The sequence below is a fragment of the Bos mutus genome, chromosome 26, assembly GCF_027580195.1.
Source record: "Bos mutus isolate GX-2022 chromosome 26, NWIPB_WYAK_1.1, whole genome shotgun sequence".
Taxonomy (NCBI): Eukaryota; Metazoa; Chordata; class Mammalia; order Artiodactyla; family Bovidae; genus Bos; species Bos mutus.
Window position 1 is genome coordinate 6,402,711 of NC_091642.1, and position 25,883 is coordinate 6,428,593.

Genomic DNA, 25,883 nt, shown 5'->3' on the forward strand with positions numbered 1-25,883 from the left:
TAGCTGTTGTCAAAGTTAAATAAAACAATGCCTATAAAGGACTTTTGCTTCATAAACGTTCAATCAAATACAAGCTTCTGCTGCTGCTGTTACAGCCAACTGGTATTTTTCAAAAGGAAGATGCAAATTCTTAAGCTTAAAAAGAACAGCTGTTTTACCTATGTTGGCAGTGATGTTGAAGAGTGAAATGGAAGCTATAGAATCTGTTCTCACAGTCCTTTCTGAGAGAAGTGGATGTGGAGCTTTATTTACCTGTGAAAATAATAGTTTACTTAATTTTCAACTTTTCCTGTTTTACAGCCCTGTATTTCTAAAAAGCGTGTTAATTAAGCTCGACAGATCTCATACTATGCAGACAGGCTTATCACATCAAGAACAGCCTAAAACAGGGGATTCCCTGCTGGCCCAGTAGTTAGGGCTCAGCACTTTGACTCCCACGGGCCCCGGTTCCGTCCTTGGTCAGGGAACTAATATCTCGCAAGCTAGATATTTTTTTTGGTGTAGCCAAAAAAAAAAAGAACAGTTGTAAGCCCACAGTCCAGAGACTTCTGAACTGCAGGTGGTCGTTTAAAAGGGGGAACGCAGCCCTAAAAGCTTTAGGCCCATGTAAAATGCCAGCTGTGGAGCTGTAAAGACAGGAACCCACCGTTTTTCACCTGCTTTCACATTCCAGCTGGAAAACACAGTTGGCAAATCAGCCCTGCTGTTCTTAAAGAGATTTCTACTGAGTCTACAACTGTCCACAATGGCACATGTGATTTGTTCACTTCATAAATGGAGAGGGTCTTCTGAGTAGTAGTAACTATCACAGACGGCAACATGAATACTTCAGCATCAGTGCCACAGGACTGGATCCAAAATTCTGTGTACTTGTGACTTAAAATGAGAAGCAGTATATTATGAAATTATTTTGCAGAAAGTCTAATTGTCCCCTACAGTTGCTAAAATGCTGTATCAACAGTTTTATTTATTATCGTTTGTGAAACTAAATGAGAGAGAGCTGGAGAGAGAAAACTTTTCTTTTTTAATTCCAGGGGAAAAAATTGTTTTGATCATTTTGAGTCTCTTAGCAAATGAAAAATAACAAAAGAAAACCTTATATAAATGCTTCACTGTTCATACAGATGTACAGTTCTAAATCATTAGGATCCCAAATGCCAAAATTGTAACCAAAAATAATTTGACGTTTATAGCTAAATTGAATTGAGTGCTAAGTGAAACAGGATAAGCCCCATTTAGCACTGTGGAAAACATGATTTCAGAAAAAGAGGGAGTATAATTTGCTGCTGCTTGTTTTTCAGGCTGTCAGAATCATGTCTTCCTGGCAAGGCAGTGTTGGCCAGTGGTCAGGATGAGGGTGGCTTTGGAGCCAAGCAGAGTCAGGTTCAGTCTGTACAGGCGTGGCTGTGTGGCTTTGGACAAGTTGTTTACGCTCTGTGAGTGTTTTCCTCTTCCTTGTTAGGCAGTTGATAGTGGTCCCTATACCACCAGGTCTCTGCCAAGAAAAGTAAGACAGTACACTTGACAAGCAGGTGGCATGCCGCCCGATACACTGTGAGCCAACAGACAGCAGGGTTAGGAGGGAGATGCGCAGCTGATGAAGGTAACAGGACATGGATAGTGTTGGTGGCGGTACCTTGCTTCAGCCCCAAATCAAGACGCCAGAGCATATGTTATTTAATGGCTTATGGTAACTCTTCCCATAAGGAAAACAAGAATCATAAATATGTACAAAGATTATGTTCTGAAAGAAATTCAGGCAAAGCTCAGGTGTGGTAAATACCAAGTCTCTGATTCTTTCTCTTAGTTTCCGTTTCCTCCTATTATTTCTTACCTCAATGTGCTGTCTTTATAGAGAATTGTTCAGTGGTCTGATCTTGCCATAAAGTCATCCAGAGGGGACTTCCCTGGTGGTCCAGTGGTTAGGGCTTCAGGCTGCCAATGCAGGGGGCACAGGTTCAATCCCTACTCGGGGAACTAAGATCCCACATGCCAAAGGATTTTTTTTTAAGTTGTTTTAAAAATCGTCCATAAGCTCTAATGACATCAGCCTTGAGCCCCATGATTCCAGCCCATCTAGACAGACTGTTCACTAAAAACCAGAGCAAGTTCTTCCAGGGTGTAGAAGAATCCAGAATCCTATCTGGATACATTCTGGCTTTTTTCCTCAATCTTTTCTCTGTATTTACTTTAGCTCTGGTTGAGGAATAGGTAACTTTTCAATAAAAGATATTCTTTTTAGTAACTCAGAAAACCCTGATCATGAATTTTAATTATGATTTTTATTGTACGATGCATTTTGTTAACGCTCCAAGCCATGTGAAAGTCTTTGGAGCTGTATTTCCAAATTCTCATAAAAGAAAACCATTACCCAAATTTATATATGAATGATTTTGTAATTTGTGGAATAATAACTTGCAGTGGAGTAAATCTTCAGGAGAAAACTGGACTGGAGCCTTTGAATACCAAATGGGTTTCACTAGGAAGCTCACTGAAGCCTCCAGCGTTAGTGTGACTTCCTTGCAGAAAGTGACTGAAGTGCCTTCTGGTGTTCATTGACAAACAAGCGCTGTCTTATAATGCTTTGGCTTGAATATGCTGCATAGAATAATTAAACCCACAAACCATTCGCATCATCTTCAAAGAAGTAACAGGAAAAAGATGACATGTCATCAATGAGATTTTCGTATTCAGAGTAATTGATGCCAATCTCTAAGCTCTCCTTTCCCTGTTTCTGTCATTTAAGCGGTTCTAACGTTGATGTCAAGTTGTCAGGGTGGGTCTTGACGGCCTGACAGTGTTTGGAACTATTGAAATAACAAGGAAGGGAATGTGATCGTTCCCACCCTGCATGCCCCCTGCATGATCGGTGATAACAATTTTGAATCAAGAAAAGAAAGACATTTCTTTTATTCTTTTATTGATCCAATTAGTTTGACTACATTCTGTCCAAACAGGGTTGCTTTTCTGTGATCAATTCAGTTCAGTCGTTCAGCCGTATCCGACTCTTTGCGACCCCATGAACCACAGCACGCCAGGCCTCCCTGTCCGTCACCAACTCCCGGAGTTCACCCAAACTCACGTCCATCGAGTCGGTGATGCCATCCAGCCCTCTCATCCTCTGTCGTCCCCTTCTCCTCCTGCCCCCAATCATTCCCAGCATCAGGGTCTTTTCCAGTGAGTCAGCTCTTCGCAAATTTTCTGTGATAGTGATTCTGTTTGTACCCTCTAAACCCACTTCCGTATTCTTAAAGATTCTGGGATTCTGGAGAATCCCATGGACAGAGGAGCCTGGCAGGCTACAGTCCATGGGGTCCCAAGAGTCAGACATGACTTAGCAACTAAAGAGAGAGATTTATTGATTAAGCTTTTGCATTATATTGGACTTCCCTGGTGGTTCAGTGGTAAAGAACCCACCTGCCAATGCAGGAGACATGGGTTCAATCCCTGGGTTGGGAAAAGCCCCCTGGAGGAGGAAATGGCAACTCACTCCAGTATTCTTGCCTGGGAAATCTCATGGACAGAGAAGCCTGGCGGGTTACAGTCCATGGGGTCACAAAAGAATTGGACACGACTTAAACAACTAAACAACAACAACAACAGCTAAACAACAACTAAAAAGCAACTAAATGAAAACAACAAGGCATTATGCCAGGCTTAGGAATGTAGCTTTTGTCCCTTAACTCAATGTGGGAGAAGACAAGTCAACAGGAAACAGAATAGAAGAGGGAAAATCCTGCAGCAGAATGTTGGCAGGACGCAAGGGAGGGGTTAGCTCACTCCAAAGGGGGGTGCTACAGAAAGAGCCCCCGTCACAGAGGGAAAAGTGAGCAGGTGTTTCTTCCTGCTTTCCTGTGCTTTGGGGAATAAACTATGTCATTTTGGTGAAATCCATCTCACTTAAAAAATGTAACTAAATTATATAATGGTCAATTTAGAGTAGGATCATTTCAATATTGATTCCCCAAAAAAGCAATTTGGGAGTAATGGTTTTTATTTCAATACAGAAATCATTTCAGAAATGCAACAAATTTTAAAAGGAGGTATGTATAAAATCATAATGTATGTATCTCCATCATAACGTTTTACTGTAAATACTAAATGATCGTTTTTCAGCCCTATACACCACCAAAGACTCTGACATCAGAAAACACCATACTCAGCTGGAAAGGGCGAGATTTTACTTGTCCTCATAGAAAGCAAGCGTGTGCTACCTGAGGGTCTGCCTCTCCATCTTCACTCCAAGCCACTTCCTGCACCTGAGCTTCTCAGAGTCAGCTGCTAACTGGAAGATACAGGAGAGTGACCTCAGGCCCCTTGCACTCAACACAGGCTCAATGCTGAATTCATCCTCTCCTTTTCCTCCCTTGGGACTCACCCGTTTCAGCTGACAACTGAGGTTCCTAATTCTGTCTGTCTCCTGAATTTCCCACCCCAAAGGCTCCTGTCCTGGTCTGGCCCCTCTTTGTTCAGAGATTCCCGCCAGCCTCTTAATTAACCTTCCTGTGCCTGGTGGTCTCTTCCCTCTCAGAGTTTTACTTAAACGACTATCAGAGTGGCCTTTAGCTCCAAAGCTTGTATCTGCTCAGATCTCTGCCACATTTAATGGCTCCTTAGTGCATAGTAGGGGGCTTCCCAGTTGGCGCTAGTGGTAAAGAACCCGCCTGCCAATGCAGGAGACATAAGAGATGCAGGTTCGATCCCTAGCTCGGGAAGATCCCCTGGAGGAGGGCATGGCAACTCACTCCAGTATTCCTGCCTGGAGAATCCCATGGACCGAGGAGCCTGGTGGGCTATAGTCCACGGGGATGCAAAGAGTCAGACATGACTGAAGTGACTTTGCACGCATGCATGCATTGCATGGCACGGGGTCGGTGACACTTGTTCCCAACCTGCTGATCTGAACAACAGCACATCTCCTTACCTCACACTCTGCACCTCAACAACTAGGGATTCCATGGAGTCTCACCCCCTGCGCCCAGCCCCCACTGGCATGCTGGTTTTCTACCCTCCAGGCCTCCCTGCCTTTGAGGGTGCAGTGACTTTATCGCGAATATTCTCTTTTCATCCTCTCCACCTCACTAACCCCTCTCAACCTGACTCCTTCTTCCCCATCTCCCACGACTCACTTGGGTACCACCTCGCCCTGGGTTGGAAGCCTTTCCTTGAATTCCCACAATGCTTTGGGTGTATCTCTATCACGGGACTCTGACCTCTCTTTGGGTCTGTCCTCCACCCAATGGTGAGCTCTTGGGGTCATATGCCCAATGTCCAGCACAATAAATGTTGGTTAAATGAGAGAATATTGAGGTGCCACTTGTAACAACAAAACAAATGGAAAACAGCAAAATCAATTCCTGGCATTTTATTTTCCGGTGTAGAGAGGAACCAAGTGCCTCATTAGATCAGCTAATCTAATAAGCAGAGAAAAAGAATGTTCTCATGAAATTATGCGTTCACCTTCGGTCTCCATTTGCTGACATCCAGAATCCATCTAATTGGATTTTCTCCTTGGGGAAATCTAAGGGAAACGGGTGCATTGCAGTCACATTTCCAACAGGGCCATTGTCCATCCACTCCTCTTGGCTTTCTCCAGGGACATTGGACTTCCAGCCCCTTTTAAATTAAACATGCGTCTCAGAAAGCTTCACCTGAGTGACTTCCCAGTTGTTTCCATAGCTCCTCTGTGGGTCATGGTACCTAAGAGGGATGAGAGTCAGGTGTTACTGGGGTTAGGAGGGGGTGTCTGTTCTCAGTCGCTTCTGTCGTGTCTGGCTCTTGGCAGCCACATGTACTATAGCCCACCAGGCTCCTCTCCAGGGAATTTTCCAGGCAAGAATACTGGAGTGGGTTGCCATGCCCTCTTCCAGGGGATCTTCACAACCCAGGAATCGAACCCACATCTCTTATGTCTCCTGCATTAGTAGGCAGATTCTTTACCACTAGGGGCCACCTGGGAAGGGATGACCTTAGACAGAAAGAGAATGTGCCTTCAGCATTCCCCTCAGATCCAGTCATCCACGCATCTGTCCCCGCTTCCATCCATCTGTTATTCTGCTCAGTGTGTATTCAGCCGACACTTGGCACAGCAAGTACAACAGGTACTCGGCAATTATCTCTTGACCAGCTGGGAAAGGCAGTGCCACACAGAGGTTAAGAGAGCAGGTTCTGAAGCAAAAGCATCTGGATGCTGCCCTGTGCAGTGTGGCCTTGGGCAGGTCAGCTAATCTCCCTGTCTCTTGGCATCCTCGTTTACATTGCGATAAAACCAGTACCTAGGGGTTTCCCTGGTGGTTCAGATGGCAAAGTGTCTGCCTGTAATGCAGGAGACCTAGGTTCGATCCCTAGGTCTCAAGGTCCCTAGGTCCCTAGGTTGGGAAGATTCCCTAAAGAAGGAAATGGCAACCCACTCCAGTACTCTTGCCTGGAAAATCCCATGGATGGAGGAGTCTGGTAGGCTACAGTCCATGGGATTGCAAAGAGTCAGACACGACTGAGCAACTTCACTGGTTCACATAAAGGGCTTAGCACAGTGCCTGGGCTGGGGGTGGAGCCACAGAGAGCAAAGAGCCTTCTGGTGGCTTAAATTCTTGAGGGAATATAGCCAAATAAATAAACAGATGAATCAACAAGATAGGAAAGTGAAGGAGTTCTGTGATGTGGGGAATATGGATGGTGGAGCCTACTCTAGATAAGATGGTCTGGAAAGGGCCATCTGCGAAGATGGTTAAACTCATACCTATAGGACAGAAAGCAGCCAGCCCCATAAAGAGCCAGGTGGAGAATGTTCCAGGTGCATGGCAGAGAAAACGCAAGGGCCCTAAGTGGGAGAGGTTATGGAATGTTCTAGAAAAAGGCAGAAGGCATGCTGGCTGGGTGAGAATGAGCCACAGGGAAGACAGGCATGATGCACTGGGAAGATGAGGTTGTGAGTGGCTGGGAGGCCATGGAAAGCTTTGGGATTGCATCCCAAGCGGGTGGGGAGCCACTCAAGGGGTCCCCATAGGGCAGTGGTGGGACCCCCCCCCACGAGGGACCAGGACCGTGTCACTGCCCTGGGCACTTCACAACCTGGGACTGGGGGCTGGACCGTCTGGCACTGAGACAATATCAGAGCAGAGAAGGGTGGGTTCTGATACATGGTGTGTGGGCCACGGACCCCCAGTTCCTGGGCCCAGAGGATGAGCCTCAGCCTCGGAGCCCAGTCCATCTGGCTTCTCTCCCGTCTCATGCCCTTGTCCCTTATGGGAAACTGAGGCTGGAGAAAGCTCTGGGTTTTCTGAGCTCTCCACGCCCGGGTTGCTGCAGGAGAGTCCGAGCCTCTATTCTCCCTGCGCCGCACCAGTGAGGACGCGATATTCACAGCGGCGTCGGTGTGTCTGAGCTGCAAGCCCAGGTTCCCCTTTCAGACTCTACTCAAAAAGGCGTATGTCCCTCAGTGTCTTAGCTATAGGGGGACATGCTCAGACCGTCCCCACTTCCCCCTCTGTCAATACAAGGGACACAGGAGAGGACTTAGGAACCCACTGCACTCAAAATGTGACGGTTCTTGTGTTTCTGTTTAAGTGGCATTTGGATATAATGAAAAATAGTGAGTCTTTAGGCAGAAATACTCATGCATCTTTGTATTAGGGGACTAAGTCACATTTTAAAACCTCTTTATTGACTTTACTGTTGTTAAACCCCCGTATTCTTCTTATCCACCAGTTTGCTGACTGTTGTTGACCCGAAACTCATTTTCTCCAATCCCCAGCTTTCTAGACAGATTTTCTGTATTTCTCACCCATGAAGGGAATGATCTCCTTGGACATCCATCTTTCAGTTGGAAAGCCTTGAAATGCTCTCTTTGCTCTACAAATTCCTCCTCTCTGTACTCTTCTTAGCATTAGAAAGTGAAGTCGCTCGGTCATGTCCGACTCTTTGCAGCCCCATGGACTGTAGCCTACCAGGCTCCTCCATCCATGAGATATTTCAAGCAAGAACACTTGCTGCCATTGCCTTCTCCAGGAGTTCTTAGCATTAGGTATTCATACACCTTGATTTGTCCAAAAGGTGGTGGTGGTGCTTTAGCTGCTCAGTCATGTCTGACTCTTTGCAACTCCAGGCTCCTCTGTCCATGGGATTTCCCAGGCAAGAATACTGGAGTGGCTTGCCATTTCCTTCTCCAGGGGATCTTCCAGACCCAGGGATCGAACCTGCGTTTCCTATGTCACAGGTGGATTCTTTACCACTGAGCCACCTGGGAAGCCCTTGCCCAAAAAGAGACCATCCAGCATTGTTAGAGACAGAATTACTCAATTATGAATGAGAGATGCATACTGAAAAATTATTATTGAATAGTAAAGCATATAAGTCATAATAATGTAGTTTCCAGTATATTAAATTTTTCTTTTTCTCCTTCCTCTGCCATCTTGAAGCTGACCAAGCCCCCTCCATCACCAACACCTCTAGGCTGTTACAGGTCCCATCTCGCACAGGCGAAGGCTCTGTCCTTGCTGACACCTGTGCTCTAGGCACCGACCACCTGCCCCTCTCTGCCCACGTTTCTGCATCCTGTCCCTTTAGATCATCCGTCCTCTCTCTGCTTCCCTTTAGAACTACCCTCAGGAAAGTTTCTGTGACCTCCCCTGTCGCCGTCCCCTCAGCACACGCACCCCCCTCAACCCCCAGCTACCCCATCAAGGTCACCAACCTCCCGCCCATCCCTGGAACTCTGGCCACATGAAGAAAGACCACCAGCTCCTTCTCCAGACTTCCATCACCTCCCCCACCCCTCTCCTTCCTCTGCCCATGACCCTCCAGGCAGGGCTGCAGGCAGCAAGCCCACCCCGGGGATCCTGTGACAGCTCAGAGGATGATGCTGAGAAGATGCAGGTTTGAGATCAGAAGCCAGAAGGGAGGTTAGGCTCCTCCACCGAGGCTGATCTCCTGAGCAGGGGGACGAGTAATGGTGTGGAGCGTGCACGAGCTTTGTCAGTGAGTGTGAGAAATGGTCGGCGTTTTCTATTCCTAGCACATTCTTCTCAAAGGCTTACCGTTAAGTAGAGCACATCTCTGACCCGCTGTGAAGGTCCGGCTGATTTAAACCAGACATGTCCCAAAGAGATTGAAACCCGCATAAAAGTGGGAGAGGATTCTCAATTCTGGACTTGGCTGGAGAGAGTCTGAAGAGATCTGACTTTGTAAGGGGACCCTATCTCTCATCTGTTACATTTGCAGCACTGCAGTTTTGATTTCTCCCATATTGATCAGGGCAGGCTTCCCTGCTGGCTCGGCGGTAAAGAATCTGCCTGCCAATGCAGGAGACACGAGTTCAATCTCTGGGTCAGGAAGATTGCCTGGAGAAGGAAATGGCAACCCACCCCATATTCTTGCCTGGAGAATCCTGTGAACAGAGGAGCCTCATGGGCTACAGTCCATGGGGTCACAGAAGAGTCAGATATGAGTTAGCTACTAAACAACAACAATATTGATCAGGACTTTGGTTGTAAAGCCCAACCGGAACCAGCTGAAGCAAAAGACAGGGGTTGATTGAGGAGAAGTAGAGCCCAACTGGACCCCCGAGGCACTTGGAAGAAAGACTACCCTTTTTGTCCCATGTCACAGCTGGTGACGGCTGGGTGTTCCCGGGGCCGTGTCCTCCTGCACCCAGGGCGCAAGCTGGAGGAAGCCTTGAGTGCATTTGTGTGAAGCTCTGAGAGCAAAAAGGAAAGTCTGCTTCTCCAGATTCCCCAGCTCCAGGCAGGCTGCAGGCAAGACTAGAGATGGGTTCTCTTGGGTCCCAGGTTCATCGTGGGGCTGGGGGTGGAGTGACCCCAGAAGAACTGAGCAGTGTGACATGCATTCCCTGGACAGGAGGGTTGGACAGCATCGTCACTGTGTTGTCACCTCCTGCAGAGTCCAGTGTTTAAAACACTCTCCACTTGCTGCTGCTGCTAAGTCACTTCAGTCGTGTCTGACTCTGTGTGACCCCATAGACGGCAGCCCACCAGGCTTCCCCATCCCTGGGATTCTCCAGGCAAGAACATGGGAGTGGGTTGCCATTTCCTTCTCCAATGCATGAAAGTGAAAAGTGAAAGTGAAGTTGCTCAGTCGTGTCCGACCCTTAGCATGGACTGCAGCCTAACAGGCTCCTCTGTCCATGGGATTTTCCAGGCAAGAGTACTGGAGTAGGGTGCCATTTATGAGAAAGCAAAAGGAGAAGGGGGTGACAGAGGATGAGATGGTTGGATGGCATCACCGACTCAATGGACATGAGTTTGAGCAAACTTCGGGAGACAGTGAAGGACAGGGAAGCATCAGTTCAGTTCAGTCACTCAGTCGTGTCTGACTTTTTGCAACCCCATGGACTGTAGGCTTCCCTGTCCATCACCAACTGCAATTAGAGTTGGACATGACATAACAACCTCACAACAACTCATTAGTGCCCAGACTGATAAAATGCAGAGGTGTTTAGAGCTTTTCCCTGCCTCCCACCAACCTGACTACCCAGATTCCAGACCCTCGGGTCTCCTGGCCTTGCTCTCCTCTGCCTGGAACCCCCTTCTCCTCCCAGCCCAGTTTTGCCCGCAGACTCCTCCTCTGCTCTCTGTAAAGCCTTCCCTTTTCCCTGCGCTCCACCTGCTGTGCGTCTGTTCAGCCAGGAAGACTCTGTTCCTGCCTCTGTGACAGCCCTCCCCGCCCAGTACTGTGCTCTGTCACCTCCCTGGGCAGTGTACCCAGCACGCAGTAGGCACACAGGAAGTACTTGTGGCGGCGATGTTGAGAAGGACAGAATGCACGTATGACAGAAGAAAGCACAGAATAGTTTAAAACCTAAGCAAACTCAGGCTTTGCTGCCTTCAGTGAAGGTCTAGTAGATCGCAGGCCATTTTAGTTAGAGGTTTTTGCTCCTCTAAACAATTCATCTTAGAAATTCAGTATTTCAGTATGACCAAGGTCATTTCCCCCCCTGCCTACAGCACTCTTTCTAACATTTCATCATTGTATGAAACACTTCTTTGACATTTTAATATTGACAGCTGGCTCCCTCACCTGTGGGAGAATTAGCGGGCCAGTATTGTGGATCCAAAATGATGTTTCCCGATGGGGAGCTTAGCTGCTGATTCTAGATAGCGAGGCCATGTGACTTCAGAAGGGTGGGCCTCTTCTGAGTTTCTGCCAACTATAATGAATACTGCTGTATGTTATATGTGTAAGTTATTAAGAGAGTAAATCCTAAGAATGTTCATCACACAAAAAATCTACATGTGCTGTTCATACAAGTGTTGCATGTGTGTGTACTTGTGCACATGAGCACGTGTGTACACACACCTGCCTGAGTTGGAGGACTGAGATGGGAGGGGGAGGAGGGCACCACGTGTACCATAGGGGCTGCAGTTCAGAGCACATGCTGAGTCTCCTGGCTCTCCTCTGGATAACCTGAATAGGTTGAAGGCCCAAGGGAGCCTCATGGGGTCATCTGTACAGTGAGGAGGGAGTTGGACCCTTGCCGCCGTCCAGCCTAAATACGAGCAACATGTCAACACGAATCTACACTCAGGTTTATGTGGTTTTTATTTTTCCACAGAGGTCTCATCGCCAGCAGTTTCACGGAAACCCACTATCTACAGGATGGCACGGACATCTCTCTCATCCGAAATTACACAGTAAGTCCTGCGTGGACACCAGGATACTATGCAATCAGATCTGTGCTTAAACTCCGTAGCTGTTTTATCCTCAGCAAATTCACCTGCCCAGATCCTTCCGTTAGACCCCGGAAGAGCTTGGGCATCGCTTACTGTTTGGCCATTCCATTGTAACTCCAGAAAAACTTGACTTTGGCCAGGTATGTGCCAGGGCAGTCCTTGAAGGTACAGCTTTATTGCAGGCTGACATTGAATCCACCTGCTAAAAACGATGGGATGCTAAGCCAGGCAAATCCTTCCGGGAAACCGACCCCAAATGAGAGTTGATTCAGAAAGCTGTCATCCCCAGGCTGAACTTGGCAGCGTTAAACTTGTAAGACCCTTAAAGAAATTCAAAGGAAAACTGACTCTGCTTAACCTGTCATAAATGTAGCTGCCGTATTGCTATGATCCTGTATCTTGGTTGTTACTGGTATGTGACATTTATCGGCGCTTGGCTTTTCTGATATCTGAAGTTTTCTGTGTAACTTAGGGTGTTAATTTTGTTTATTCCTGTAACAAACTTCTATTGTGCTCAGCCCCAGGTGTGAATGTGGGCATTAAAGAGAGTTGTTGCCTCTGAAGACTGATGGTTACGTGTTTTAAAGAGCTATGGGTGTTTGTTTTAAAAAGAATAATTTTAGGGCTCCCTTGGTGGCTAAGTCCTGGGTGTTCATTGGAAGGACTGGTGTTGAAGCTGAAACTCCAATACTTTGGCCACCTGCATTATGCCAACACTTTTCTTTATCACGTGTTTGGCACTTCCAAAGATGCGAAGAGCTGACTTATTTGAAAAGACCCTGATGCTGGGAAAGATTGAGGGCAGGAGGAGAAGGGGACAAGAGAGGATGAGATGGTTGGATGGGATCACCAACTCAATAGACATGGGTTTGGGTGAACTCTGGGAGTTGGTGATGGACAGGGAGGCCTGGCATGCTGCAGTTCATGGGGTCACAAAGAGTCGGACATGACTGAGCAACTGAACTGAACTGAACTGGTGGCTCAGATGGTAAAGAACCTGCCTGCAATGCAGGAGACTTGGGTCTATCCCTGGATCAAGACGACCCCCTGGAGGAGGACATGGCAACTGGCTCCAGTATTCTTGCCTGGAGAATTCCATGGACAGAGGAACCTGGTGGGCTACAGTCCATAGGGTCACAGAATCAGACACAACTGAGTGACTAACACCCATACACACACACACACTGAAAGGCTTTCCATCGTAGGCAGCAAATTCTCCCTTCTCTGCATTATGCCAACACTTTTCTTTATCACGTGTTTGGTACTTCCAAACCGTTACCTTCAGATTTCCAGGAGTATACAGATGAACTGATGCCCAAAGAAAGCACCTGAAAACCTTGGGTTAAAAAAAAGGCATATAAGAATTTTTATTCATGCCTGAGCAAGCTTGAGAGAGTCAGATAAATCTCTGGGAATGAGGGGAATCTGGGGGAAATTGGATACAGGTGTATGTATGGTTAAATCCCTTTGCAGTCCATCTGAAACTATCACAACATTGTTAATCAGCTATACTTGAGTGAAAAATAAAAAGTTAAAAAAAATAAAATAAAAGGAATAAAAAAGAAACAAAGCAGGGATGTAAACTCAGAGTACTGAGCTGGTGAACTGAGGTCATAGGACCCCAATGGGCTATTCAGGACTTAGAGAGGAGACCCAATGCTTCAGTGCTTGGGGGTTGGGACAAGAGAGGTGGGCATCTGAAATTGAAAGTGTAAGTGTCAGTCCCTCAGTCGTGTCCGACTCTTTGTGACCCCATGGACTGTAGCCCACCAGGGTCCTCTGTCCATGGCTCTTTTCCAGGCAAGAATACTGGAGGGAGTTGCCATTTCCTCCTCCAGGGAATCTTCCCAGCCCAGGGATCAAACCCGCGTCTTCTCTGTCTCCTGCATTGCAAGTGGATTCTTTAGCCACTGAGCCATCAGAGAAGCATTGAGAATCCCACAAAAGTTAGGCCCCCAGAGAAGTGCTTCCTCTGTGAAAAAAAAAGGACAAGGAAAACCCCAGTCCAGAGAAGGGGAAACAGAGAGAATTGTCTCCAGGTGTCCTGGAGTGAACAACAATTTCATAAAAAATAGAGAAATTGAAAGCCCAGCTGGTCTCATAAACTGTACATTTGAAACAGGGTGGACTGGTGCCCAAATTCTAAAACCAGCATAGGGATGGGATTCCCATTCATTGTACTGACCTCAAAAGTGGTCCCAAGTCAGCTGTGCTGGATCCCCTGGGGCCAAGCTGAAGCCAACTGAAAATAGTTCTCTAGGGATATTTCGGAGAAGGCAATGGCACCCCACTCCAGTACTGTTGCCCAGAAAAACCCATGGATGGAGGAGCCTGGTAGGCTGCAGTCCATGGGGTCGCTAAGAGTCAGACACCACTGAGCAACTTCACTTTCACTTTCCACTTTCATGCATTGGAGAGGGAAATGGCAACCCACTCCAGTGTTCTTGCCTGGAGAATCCCACGGACGGAGAAGCCTGGTAGGCTGCAGTCCATGGGGTCGCACAGAGTCGGACACAACTGAAGTGACTTAGCAGCTGCAGCAGCAGCAGGGATATTTCTGTGACCAACCTAGACAGCATATTAAAAAGCAGAGACATTACTTTGCCGACAAAGGTGCGTCTAGTCAAAGCTATGGGTTTTTCCAGTCGTCATGTATGGATGTGAGAGTTGGACTATAAAGAAAGCTGCTGCTGCTGCTGCTGCTACGTTGCTTCAGTCGTGTCCAACTCTGTGCGACCCCATAGACAGCAGCCCCAAAGAATTGATGCTTTTGAACTGTAGTGTTGGGGAAGACTCTTGAGAGTCCCTTGGGCTGCAAGGAGATCCAACCAGTCAATCCTCAAGGAAATCAGTCCTGAATATTCATTGGAAGGACTGATACTAAAGTCAAAATTCCAATACTTTGGCCACCTGATGCGAAGAACTGACTCATTGGAAAAGACCCTGATGCTGGGAAAGATTGAAGGCGGGAGGAGAAGGGAACGACAGAGGATGGGATGGTTGGATGGCATCACCGACTCAATGGACATGAGTTTGAGTGAACTCCAGGAGATGGTGAAGGACAGGGAGGCCTGGAGTGCTGCAGTCCATGAGGTCGTAAAAAATTGGACACAACTGAGTGACTGAACTGAACCAAGGGATATTTATACAGCCAGATTACATAAGGTTCCCATGTCAAAAACAAAAAGGAAGAAGAATATTATTAAAGATAACCCAAAGTCAAAATAACGGAACACATAATTAGCAAAATCCAGCATAAGTGACAAGGAAAAGGAGAGAATTAGCACCTTCAGGAATGCGAGATGATAGAAAAGTTGGAGAAAAGTCTGAAATATTTTAAAGAGAACAGAACCTAGGCCCAATAAAAATTCCAGAGTGAAAACACAAGGGGGTGGAAAGAAAACTAAAGAAACCTCTAAAGAAACTAAGGAAAACTAAAATCCCTCCTGCTTAAGACGGGTAAGTGGCTTCTCAGTGGCATCCTGAAGGAGCAGCTGTTGGTTTTAGAAGGCAGAGGGCACAGTGAACACAGGTTTGTCCCTGTTGAGTTTGTGGTGGGACAGTCAAGTGAAGGTGTTCAGTGGGGAGACAGGTGTATGAGCCTGAAATCCAAGACAAGGGTGGGGACCACAAAAGAGGAGGGCCCATCTCAGATACAAGTAATTGCTGGTGCACTGACTTCCCTTGGGAGGGGCAAGTAGCAACCCATGCTGGTATTCTTGCCTGGAAAATCCCAGGGACAGAGGACCACTGTGCGTACGGTCCATGGGGTCACAAAGAGCTGAGCAATGGAGCATGCACAGGCATGCATTCACCTGACTTTCTTTCTCTCTCTCTCTCTTTTTGTCTCCTAAGACAATGTCATTTAAAATATGCTTTTAGAGTTAACGTGACGGCTTTTCTTACAGAATAAATTGTTGTTCCAATTAAAATCAGAAAAAAAGAGATTCTAGAAATACTTGACAATAGGCTAGAGTCCTCCAAATCTCGCTGGTAGATGATGGTGGAAGTGCTGGTCGAATGCAGACCATCCTCCGGCTATAAAATGTGCTTCGAAGGTAATTTTCATAGTTTCTTGTTTTGTATCTCCAGCTCCCTAGTCTCAGGCATTTTTGTTTTTTTTTCATCTCTTTTTGGGAAGAAATGTGATAAGAGAGAAGAAATAGGGGACTTGATAAACAAGGGTCCATCCACTGCCGGGGTGTATGGAACTTGGCTTGCTGATGACTGTAAATCCAGGCATCTCAGAAAGCACCCTGGACCCAAGGTGCTGGAATGTTGATCATGGTTGTCTCTGTCTGGTGGAGACTCTGTAGTTTTCTATTTGTTATGAGTGTGTGTAATGTGTGTAGAGAGGGATTTCCTTTCTCCTCCTCCTCATCTTTTCACGAGGTAACTGTGCAGACAGGCAAACACCTCCCCTCTGCATCTAATCCCTCATTTCTCCCCGTGGAAGCATCTTCTCAGGGCAAGGAGGGCAGGAGTGGGCAGGCCCTGGCAACCTCTGGTCCCTGCTGACTGGGGTGGGAGTGGGGTCCCTGCTTTGGAATGGCCAGGAGGCCAGCCTTACTGTCTTCCCTCAGCCAAGGGTGGGTAAGCCTGGCCCGTCCCTCTGAGGAATATTCCAAACAATGGTCTTCTGTGGCCCCAGCCTCCCGAAGATGGGTCCCCCCCAGGCTTGGCTAGCAAGAATAAGCTACCCCATGGAGATGAGGCTTAGAGATAGAAGGAAGGCTCACTTATGCCCTGACCTAAGTTGTGTCCTTTGATGGAATGTACCAGAAACCACTCTTTCAGAGGTAGGTAACCTCATAGCGTGGCACACAAGTGGTAAGAATCCACCTTCCAACGCAAGAGGTGCGGATGCAATTGCTGCGTCAGGAAGATCCCCTGGAGGAGGAAATGGCAACCCACTCCAGTATCCTTGCCTAGAGAATCCCCATGGACAGAGGTGCCTGATGAGCTACAGTCCATGGGGTCGCAAAGAGTCTAACACGACTGAGCATACACACACACACTCACACACATACACACACTCACACACACACATGCACACACGCACACATGCACACACACACACACACAAATTCATAGTGTATTTTGATCTGCACTGGACTCTTTGAATCTGTATACAATAGAAGAAACAGCTGGAGGCTGGGTGAAATGGCATGTCCAAACCTCCAGAAACAATAAGCGTATGTTGCTTTTATAATTACACAAACAATGACTTTTCCCTTTGTCCAACACCCACCTTCCCCCACTCCTTGGAGTACAGTTCTGATGAGTGAACTGTTGCATTTGCTTAAAGAAAACCCGCAGGCCTCGACAGCCTGTCCTTCCAGCAGAAACCCTCTCAGGGAACTCATAGCCTCCTATTGTCTTTCGTAGGGGTAGGGGTGGGGAGGGTGGGTGGAGAGACAAGGATGCAGCTTTGGGGGTTTTGTTTCTATTGAATCAGGCTGGGAAACAAGGAGAAATGTGCTGACTCACCCCACTTTCCCCCCAAGTCAGCACACAGTGAATTTCACTAAATTTAAAATTATATATAAAATAAGAACCACTTTTTGGCTAGCATCTTTCTTTCTCAAATTTAATCTCTCAACAATCAGTATAAGCTGGTTGACAGGCAGACTAGTGGCTGATTTAATTTTGGAATTGGTCCCTTGTCTTTTCTCTCTCTGTTGTTCAGACAGGACAAAATATCTGTGGCTCAAACCTTTGCTGGCCACATCTAAGGAAATTGCGTCCTACACTATCTCTTGTGGGAGACAATGCATGTGACGTTTATGCTGTTTACACCCCGAAAGTCAGCTCTGGGGAGGACAGGATGGGCCTCCAGAAAGTCTCCTACGTGTCGTCAGCACTTTGGTCCAAACATATCCTTCCATTCTGTGCGTGTTAACAAAGCACCTTCCCAGTGCCAGGCCCCATGGCTGCCACAGAGAATAAAAACAGACAAGAGAACCCACACGGGGCTAGAGGGTGGAGACTGACATAATTCTAAGAATCACAGACTGAATTAAAATCTGTGCTGAGTGCACCGAAGGACAGGCTAAGGGCTTAATCTAGTCTAAGGAATCATGGAAGGCTTCATGGAAGAAGGGCCATGTCAACCAAGATGCGAAGGTTGAGGAAGCATGACCCAGGGGATGGGGAAGGGAAGGACATTTCTGGCTGATGCCAAGTTTTACCTGGAGGTGGGGAATTGCCTGTAATTTGACAGGTGCCACAATAGGTAGGACTTCAAGGCCAAGGGGACAGTCTGGTTGTCATAGAGGAAGATGGGGAAGCTACTAAAAGGTGTCAACCCAGGGGTTGTCATAACCAGGGATAGGCTTTGGAAGACGCCACTGGCTGCAGTGTGAAGGTCATCAGAAAGGCAAGAGCAGAGATTCGGCAAGGTCAGGCAGCTGGCTCTCATGGATGAGCCCAGAGCCGGGGTAGGAGGAGATGGCAGGCCAGGGGCATGGAGATGGGGAGAAGGAAAAAGATTTGAGCTTCTGCACCTGAGCAATACCCAGAAGGGCTCCATTTGTTATATACATTTCTCACGGGAAAAATCTATGAAACCACTTGCTATACAAGACGTCCAAAAGAGCCCATCAGTGTTAACTGAGGCTGAACCATTAGAAAGGCATGAAATCCCGTATTTTGATTCAAAGTATTGTTTGAGTGCCGTCCATTCACTCCATGGCAGACGTGTCTCCCGTCAAAAGGGGTAGAATCTTCCACCGTTGGCTTGGAAGTGGTGCTTATCTATTAGGGAGTTTATTAGGGAGTCTATTAGGGAGTCTATTAGGGAGCCAGCCACTTTTCATCTCAGCTAGAGAGCATCTGAAGAGGCTGAAAGATGGTTCTGGGGGTAGGAGGAGAGACAGAGACCATTTCCATCTCATGAGGAAATGAGCTAGGTTTGTTATCAAATTCTTTAAAAAAATGATTTAAAATGGAATTTGTTTCCCTACCATGTGTGTACTCGCCGCACACCTAATTCATCGGCTCTTCCAGGCTTGCCTGTGTCTCCGAGGCTGCTCTGTCCTCTCGTTGATGAGGCACTAGACACCCCCTCCTCCCCTCAGGTCCTCACCGTGTCCCAAAGTGCTTTCCACCTTCACGGCCGTCTTATCCCTCCTCCCTGATCCACTGACCCTGCAGCAGCTGCAGCCCAGCTCCTCACTTCTCAGCTGGAAGATGTTCTGGCCACCTGAAACTTCTCCCTGCTTTTCATCTCTCCTACGTGTATTCCAGCTGCCACTGCTGCCTACGTGATCCTTCTAGAACATCCTTCTATTTATGCCATGCCCTGTTTCACTCGTATTTTGATCCTCCCAGATCATCGGTCCCTCCCTCGATCCCTCCCTAGTCCGCAAGTCCAAAATTCTGAGACCAGTCTTCCTATGGGAATCCCATGATGGTGACACGCCCTACCTTTTCATACATAAATTCACTCATTCATTCACACACACACACTCTCTCAACAACAAATGTTCTTGAGTGCCCACGGTGACATGGAGTAAGCACCAACACTATGCCAGGCATTGTGCCAAGGGCTTTATGTGTCCTTGGTTGTTTGACACTCCCAATATGTTATTTGTATACCCAGCTGAATAATCTGAGACACAGAGGGCTTCAGTAGGCAGACCAAGCTCCCAGCTAGTAAGGATTCAAATTCACACAACCTGAGTCTAGGATCTGAGCTCCTAACCACTATGATGCAAACACAGGGGTCTGTTCTATCTCCCTGGCCGTGGTGCTTCTGTCACGGAATTCGGTCTATAAAACTGTAGTGAGGCAACTTCAGGAATGGGCTGGTATTTGCTGTGAAGAGAGATACTTGGCACATGCATCTGAAGGAGGGGAGAAGATGCTCGGCTCGCCTGCTGTCCTGGGATACAGGGAGGGACCAGGAGCCCTCTGGGAATTTGCTGAGTGCCCTGCTCTGAAGCCCACGGGAACTGAGGAAGCCCCAGTGCCCCACAGTGCTGTGCAGGATGGAGGGGACACGGTCCCCATCCTCGAGGAACATGCCATCTGACCACAGGGGACATGATGAATCCGTGACAAAGATGCTTTAGGAGCTAGGCAATGGCAGAGCCAGATCCGTGTGGAAAGTGCACTGCGTCTCCACCAGCACCCCAGGTGTGCTGACTCACCTTCTCTCAGGAGAGAGGGGGCTAGGACAGCCTTCGGTGTGGAAGCAGGGGGTGTAGAGGTTGGGATTGCAGGCAGGGAGGGAGGCTGCCGGGCTGAAATCTGAGCCCGAGCCTTGAACCAGCTGGGAACGTGAATATGAACCAGACACACAGGCTTCTAGAGGAGCGAGCCCGTGGTAGCCACTGCTCCGCTTTGATGACGGATTCACAGCCTCTCTTAACCCCCCTGGACCATCTATTCTTCTGAGGTCCTTCAGGTATCAGGATGATGGAAGGAGAAAGGGAGCTGTGGGCAAGAAAGGGGTCCGTGAGCTATGTCCGGAGCTGGGCTCTGCAGGTGTGTGTCTGCATGAGGGGCCACTGGCCTCAGCTCCTCCACACCACCCCCTGCCACGCCCCTCCGACTCCTGTTCATCCATCCACACAAAGTTCTGCACGACTGCCAAGAAGGTTGGGAGCTGGGAGTTAGGAGCTAGTGCAGGAGTGTGAGAAAATCACACCCTCTGCTTTCTCAGGGGTCAGCTTCTCCTGCACATGTTCATTTATTCATTCAGCAAAATGACGCTGAGCCCCTGGGACCCAGCACAGAGGGAACTAGACAGGCAGAACCCAGTGCTTAAAGCATAATGGGTTTAAGTACATGTTGTCATATCCCAGATCGGTGACAGTGACACACATTTCACAGATTTATTTGATCCCTAAGACCCTGGGCAGCAAGTCTCAATCCCATTTCACAAATTAGAAATGGAGGCGGCGTCTCAAACCATAAGACTTCCAGCTCTGGGTCGATTCAGCGTTCTCACTATTGCAGACTCACTGTTTCCAGGCTGAGTCTGCAGGGTGGTCTCAAAGACTGTGAGCACAGTTTTGTAAGCTGCATCCTCTAGTGCTGAGTTCCAGCACCAAACAGTAATGTGATGGCCCTGAGGTTGGTCCTTCCTAGTCTTTTAAATGGACATGGTACTTGCTAGAGTTGGGGGCAGAGATGATTTAGAGCTGGGAGCAGCGATTATTATATCTGAGGGCAGAGATGGTTAAAGACGGGGCAGACATGGGCCAGAGAGCATGGGTGTGCTGACTTCTCAACAATCTGTCCAATACACTCAGGGGAAAGCGTGCATGCCAAGTCACTTCAGTCGTGTCCGACTCTTTGGGACACCATGGACTGTAGCCCACAAGGGATTCTCCAGGCAAGAACACTGGAGCAAATTGCATGCCCTCCTCCAGGGAGTTCCCCACCCAGGGATCAAACCTGCATGGCTTATGTCTCCTGCATCGGCAGGTGGGTTCTTTACCAGTAGCACCACCTGGGAATCTCCAAGGGAAGCTTCCAGGGGAAAGCATAATATCTCCACTTTAGAAACACACAGAGCTGCAAGGTCACTTTTCCTTTGTTCGAATGCACTCTCACCTTGTTTTAGTCTCAAGCAAACCCTTGGTTTGTGGAGGCCTGAAGGTCTGTACAAGTGAGGGAAGACTGGACCACAGTGGAGCAACCTGTGCACACACAGACATGCCCGTGTGAGTACACACTCACTCACTGTCACGCCCTCCCATCTGCAGATCTTTCTGCGTTTGGAAATGACTTGACTTTCCTCGGATTCCCTGAGTGATGTGGGGATGAGGCCCAGCTGTGCTTGAGAAAGCATTCCATCCAGGTGTGGATTTTGGGGGATCAGTTTTCTTCATGAGGGCACATGTTCATAGCAGCAAGCCATGGAGGGAAGCTGTCTGGCCTGGGGTTGAGAGGCTTGGTTTTTCTTTCCTCTTCTGCCATGAACCAGCTCTGTGACATGAGACAGTTATTTAACCGGTCAGGGCCTCGGTTTCTGCATCTGTTCAAGGAAGGTCGACCTTTAAGAGCCGTAAGTTCCCTCCCAGGTGGAACACAGTGTGATCCAAACGCTAAATCGAGACAGTTGGTCACATTGCATGCGGCGGGGGAGGCCCCACCCAGTTCCCAGGGAAAAGAACGTTGCAAATCATTTTTGCTCAGCTCGCTCCTTCATGGAATTTGTTTGCTCACAGGACCTTTTTAATCCCAACGTCAGCCCACTTTTGTTAGCAATTTAGCAGATAACATTCCTTTCTTTCTAGTCCGCTGAGAGTTGGGTAACAGAATTTTTATTTTACTTCCCGTACTACATGGAGTTGAGGGCTACTATTTTCAAGCTCAGGGTTTCTTATTCCATATTCCTCCTCCCTGCTATTATATTTGATTGATAGTATTAAACAGAAGGAGAATTTATTTTACTGGAGGAGGGGGAAATGCATTAGGTTAAGTAATAAGTATATAAAATACATGGTTAGAGGTTTTGTAGAGGAAAAGATGTAATTTTGTGGTTGTGCATGTTTGGGACTATTTTCTGTGTTATGTTTTGTTGGTAGAAAGAGAATGTATTGGATCAGCAGAACTGGGCCAAGACGACTATGCAAACAGGATGATGTCTTATTGTTTAGAGACACGAGTGTGATAGAAAGAGACACACAGCTTGACTCTCTGGAGGCAACTGAATGGCAGGTTTTCAGGGGTAATTGTTGTGATCGACTGAACCAGCAGGCCTGGGGGCACCTACAAGACATGACAGATGCCTGTGTCCCTCACATGTGTCTACATCTGGGTCCAACAGGCCATGTGTTTGCAAATCTACGCAGCCTGGCTGGTTCCTGCCTCTTGGCATCAGTCCAAGGGAGGCAGCCTGGCTCTCAGATATGGGGACACACGCTCCCCTGGAGACCTTGCTGAGTGGACACTGCTGGCCCCCAGGTGATGCTGCCTGCACTTTTCCCTCCACCTGGGCTACCGCCAAAGGGCATCAGTTCAGTTCAGTCGCTCAGTCGTGTCCGACCCTTTTCGACCCCGTGAACCGCAGCACGCCAGTCCTCCCTGTCCATGCCAAAGGGCATAAAGCCCCCCAAACCTCCACTCCCCAGAGCCAAATTCCCCAACCAATTTCGTGTCACCTAGTGTGATGAGTCTGTCTCTCTGGTTTGTCAATTTGTCCGTATGATGACTTGTTTAGTTGCTAAGCCATGTCTGACTCTTTGTGAACCCATGAACCATAGCCCACCAGGCTCCTCTGTCCATGGGATTTCCCAGGCAAGGATACTGAAGAGACTGTTTCCTTCTCCAGGGGAATCTTCCCGACCCAGGGGTCGAAGCCAGGTCTCCTACATTGACAGGCAGCTTCTTTACCACTGTGCCACCAGGGAAGCCCTGTATGATGACTTACTACCTTATAAATATGCAATCACATTTAGTTAATCATGTTTTTAAAAAAAGAAATTCATGAGATTGTAATTGTCATGGAGGATCTGGAATTTGGAGCTCTAGTAAAAGTCAAGAGTGAGAGATGGACTTGCTAGTCAACTGTCTGAAGGTGAACAGAAAGCTGTGTTAGAGCTAGAAATGAGGTGTTAACTCTGGCACTGAGTAAGAGCTGGAGTTGTTTAAGGGCCAGTGTACAAGAGCTGGGATGTGCTCCCTCCTCTTTGATAAGCAATGCTTCATCCTCGTTGTTGAACTGAAAATTAATTTTATACTAATTTGTTCTCAGCTCATGCTTTAATGAGCTTATATTTGTGAGTATTTAATTTGAAAGTACATTTGATAAGTAATCTATTAAAAAGTAAATTGAGACTGAGAATAAATGAGTTTGAAATTTCAAAGGTCAGTCATTATAGACTATTGTCACCAATTGGGTTTTAATTTTTTAACCAATACTTGATTTCTGATAGCAGTATTTCACAGTTCTCTAAAAAAGAGCAAATGATTTCAGGCACAGGACTCTCAAAAAAAGTAGGTGAAAGCTGAGTGATGCTGGTTCCCCAGGCAGCCTAAACGGAACACCAGCTGGGTTGCTTCACCTTCTGAGTCGTCTCAGCTCCTACATGCCTGCTGGGTGCCCAGAATTGAACCCCACCCCAACCCTGTGCAGAGGGGGCCACACCCCCCTGATGCCCTGGGGCATTGCATTCCAGTTGTACAATCTCCCCATGTTTCTAGAATTGTTATAACTCCCAACTCTACCCAAAGCTAGAGTTACCTGGGTGAGGGAGGGGCAGTCCATGGAGCCTTTTAAAAGTTACTTGCCATGGAAACTGAAGAGGCAGACTGGTAGCAAGGGTCCCCCGTGGGCTGCCTGGATGCCTGTGGCCTGGCTGGATGCAGGGTGCCCCATCACTGCCCTTCACGCACCCCTTCCCGAGCCATGTGCTGTTTGAAAAGGATGTTCTTGCCAGGGGGGGCGGAGAAGGGCAGTGAGCCTACGTCTGTGCCTGAATCCTCTAGCCAAGCGAATCCTCTAGCCCTCCCTCAACTGTCCTTCTCCCCCATCACCCGTCTTTGTACATATGCTTCCCTCTCTGGGTGGTTCCCCATCCCACCTCTGTCCCTGGACACTGGGCACCCCACTCCTCTACAGTGTATGGGGGTCCAAAAGGAGCCCCCCAAAGCTTTCATTGTTTGTGGTAGGTTTAACCGACAATATAAAAATCCAAGATATGCCACAAACTATTAAGCTGATAAGATGGCCCAACAGCAATGTCTGCTACAAGATCAACTTTAAAAAATAAAAAAGCTTTCCTTTACACTAAAAATAACCATGCATAAGATGAAATAGAAAAAAAGATCCTATTTGAGATATCAACAAATCTATACAATACCTAGACATAAACCTAATGAAAACTTTCCAAAGCCATCCAAAAAAAATCTAAAACTAGACCAAAGGGTACAAAAAATGGCTTTATTGTATGAAGAGAAATGCCATGTATGTGAATAGAAAAGCTCATTATTTGAAAACTACAAATCCTGACTAACCGACCCATACATTCTAAGTAGTCAAGCTGAAAACTCAAAGGATTATTGCAGAGCTTAAAATTTGATTCTAAAATTCACCTGAGAGAGAAAATAGCCTATAATAGTGTAGAAACTTTTGAAGAAAAATAGGATCAAAAGAAAACTCACTCTCAGCAAGGTTGCTGAGACAAATTAGGGAAGTAATAGATTTCTAAAAAATGGTTCAGGGCATCTGGATATCCACATGCAGAAGAATGAAAATGGACCCCTACTTTAAGCATGTATGAAAATTAATTCAAAGTGAATCAAATATCTAAATGCAAGAGCTAAACCTGCAGAACTCTTAAAAATAAGTCTTCATCACCTTAGGTTGGATAAGGGTCTATCAGATATGGGACCTAAAGCATGAGCAAATAAATTAAAAAATAGAGAGTTTGGACCTCATCAAAGTGATCCGCTTTTGTGCTTCAAAATACATCAAGAAAGTGAGAGAACAACACACAAAGTGGGAGAAAGTATTTTCAAATCACATAAGGTCTAGTATCCAGGTTACATAAAGAACTCTTTCAGCTCAACAATGAAAAGACAGAAACCCAGTTAAAAAGCAGGGAAAGGATTTGAGTAGACATTTCTCCAGAGAAGATAGACCAGTGGCCAATAAGCATATGAAAGGATGTTCGGGGACCTCCCTGGCGGTCCAGGTGTTAGGACTCTGAGCTCCCAGTACAGGGGGTGCGGGTTCTATCCCTGGCTGGGAAACCAGGATCCCACATGCCGTGCAGCACAGCCAAAAAAGGATGTTCAACATTTTAAGTCATTATGAAAATCAAAACCACAGAGAGATACTACTTCACATACACTAGGACGGACGTAATCAACAGCGTAGACAATAGCATGTGTGGGCAAGGATGCGAAGTTTGCACATTCCTCCCACACTCCAAGGATGCGAAGTTTGCACATTCCTCCCACACTCCGAGAATGCAAAATGGTTCAGCTGCTTGGAAAAAAAGTTCAGCAGTGCTTCACAATGTTGACAGAGTCACCATAAAATCTAGCAATCCCACCTACCCATTTGTAACCATATACCTACCACAGTGTATACCCAAGAGAACCAAAAAGCATGTCCACACTAAAACTTGTAGGCACATGTTCATGGCAGCACTATTCAAAACAACTAGAAAGTGGAAACAGCCCAAATTCCCATCAAGTGTTGAATGGGAAAACAAAATTTGGTATATCCCTACA

At 47.2% G+C, this 25,883-nt stretch overlaps 1 protein-coding gene across 1 annotated transcript in view; it reads left to right on the forward strand.

Annotated features, from left to right (window-relative positions):
- ADAM12 (ADAM metallopeptidase domain 12) overlaps positions 1 to 25,883 on the forward strand; it is a 394,288-nt gene that overhangs the window by 237,606 nt on the left and 130,799 nt on the right. The window contains exon 4 of the mRNA XM_070363357.1: positions 11,570 to 11,648. Within this exon, the coding sequence (XP_070219458.1) occupies positions 11,570 to 11,648 (79 nt within the window). The remainder of the gene's footprint in view (positions 1 to 11,569; positions 11,649 to 25,883) is intronic.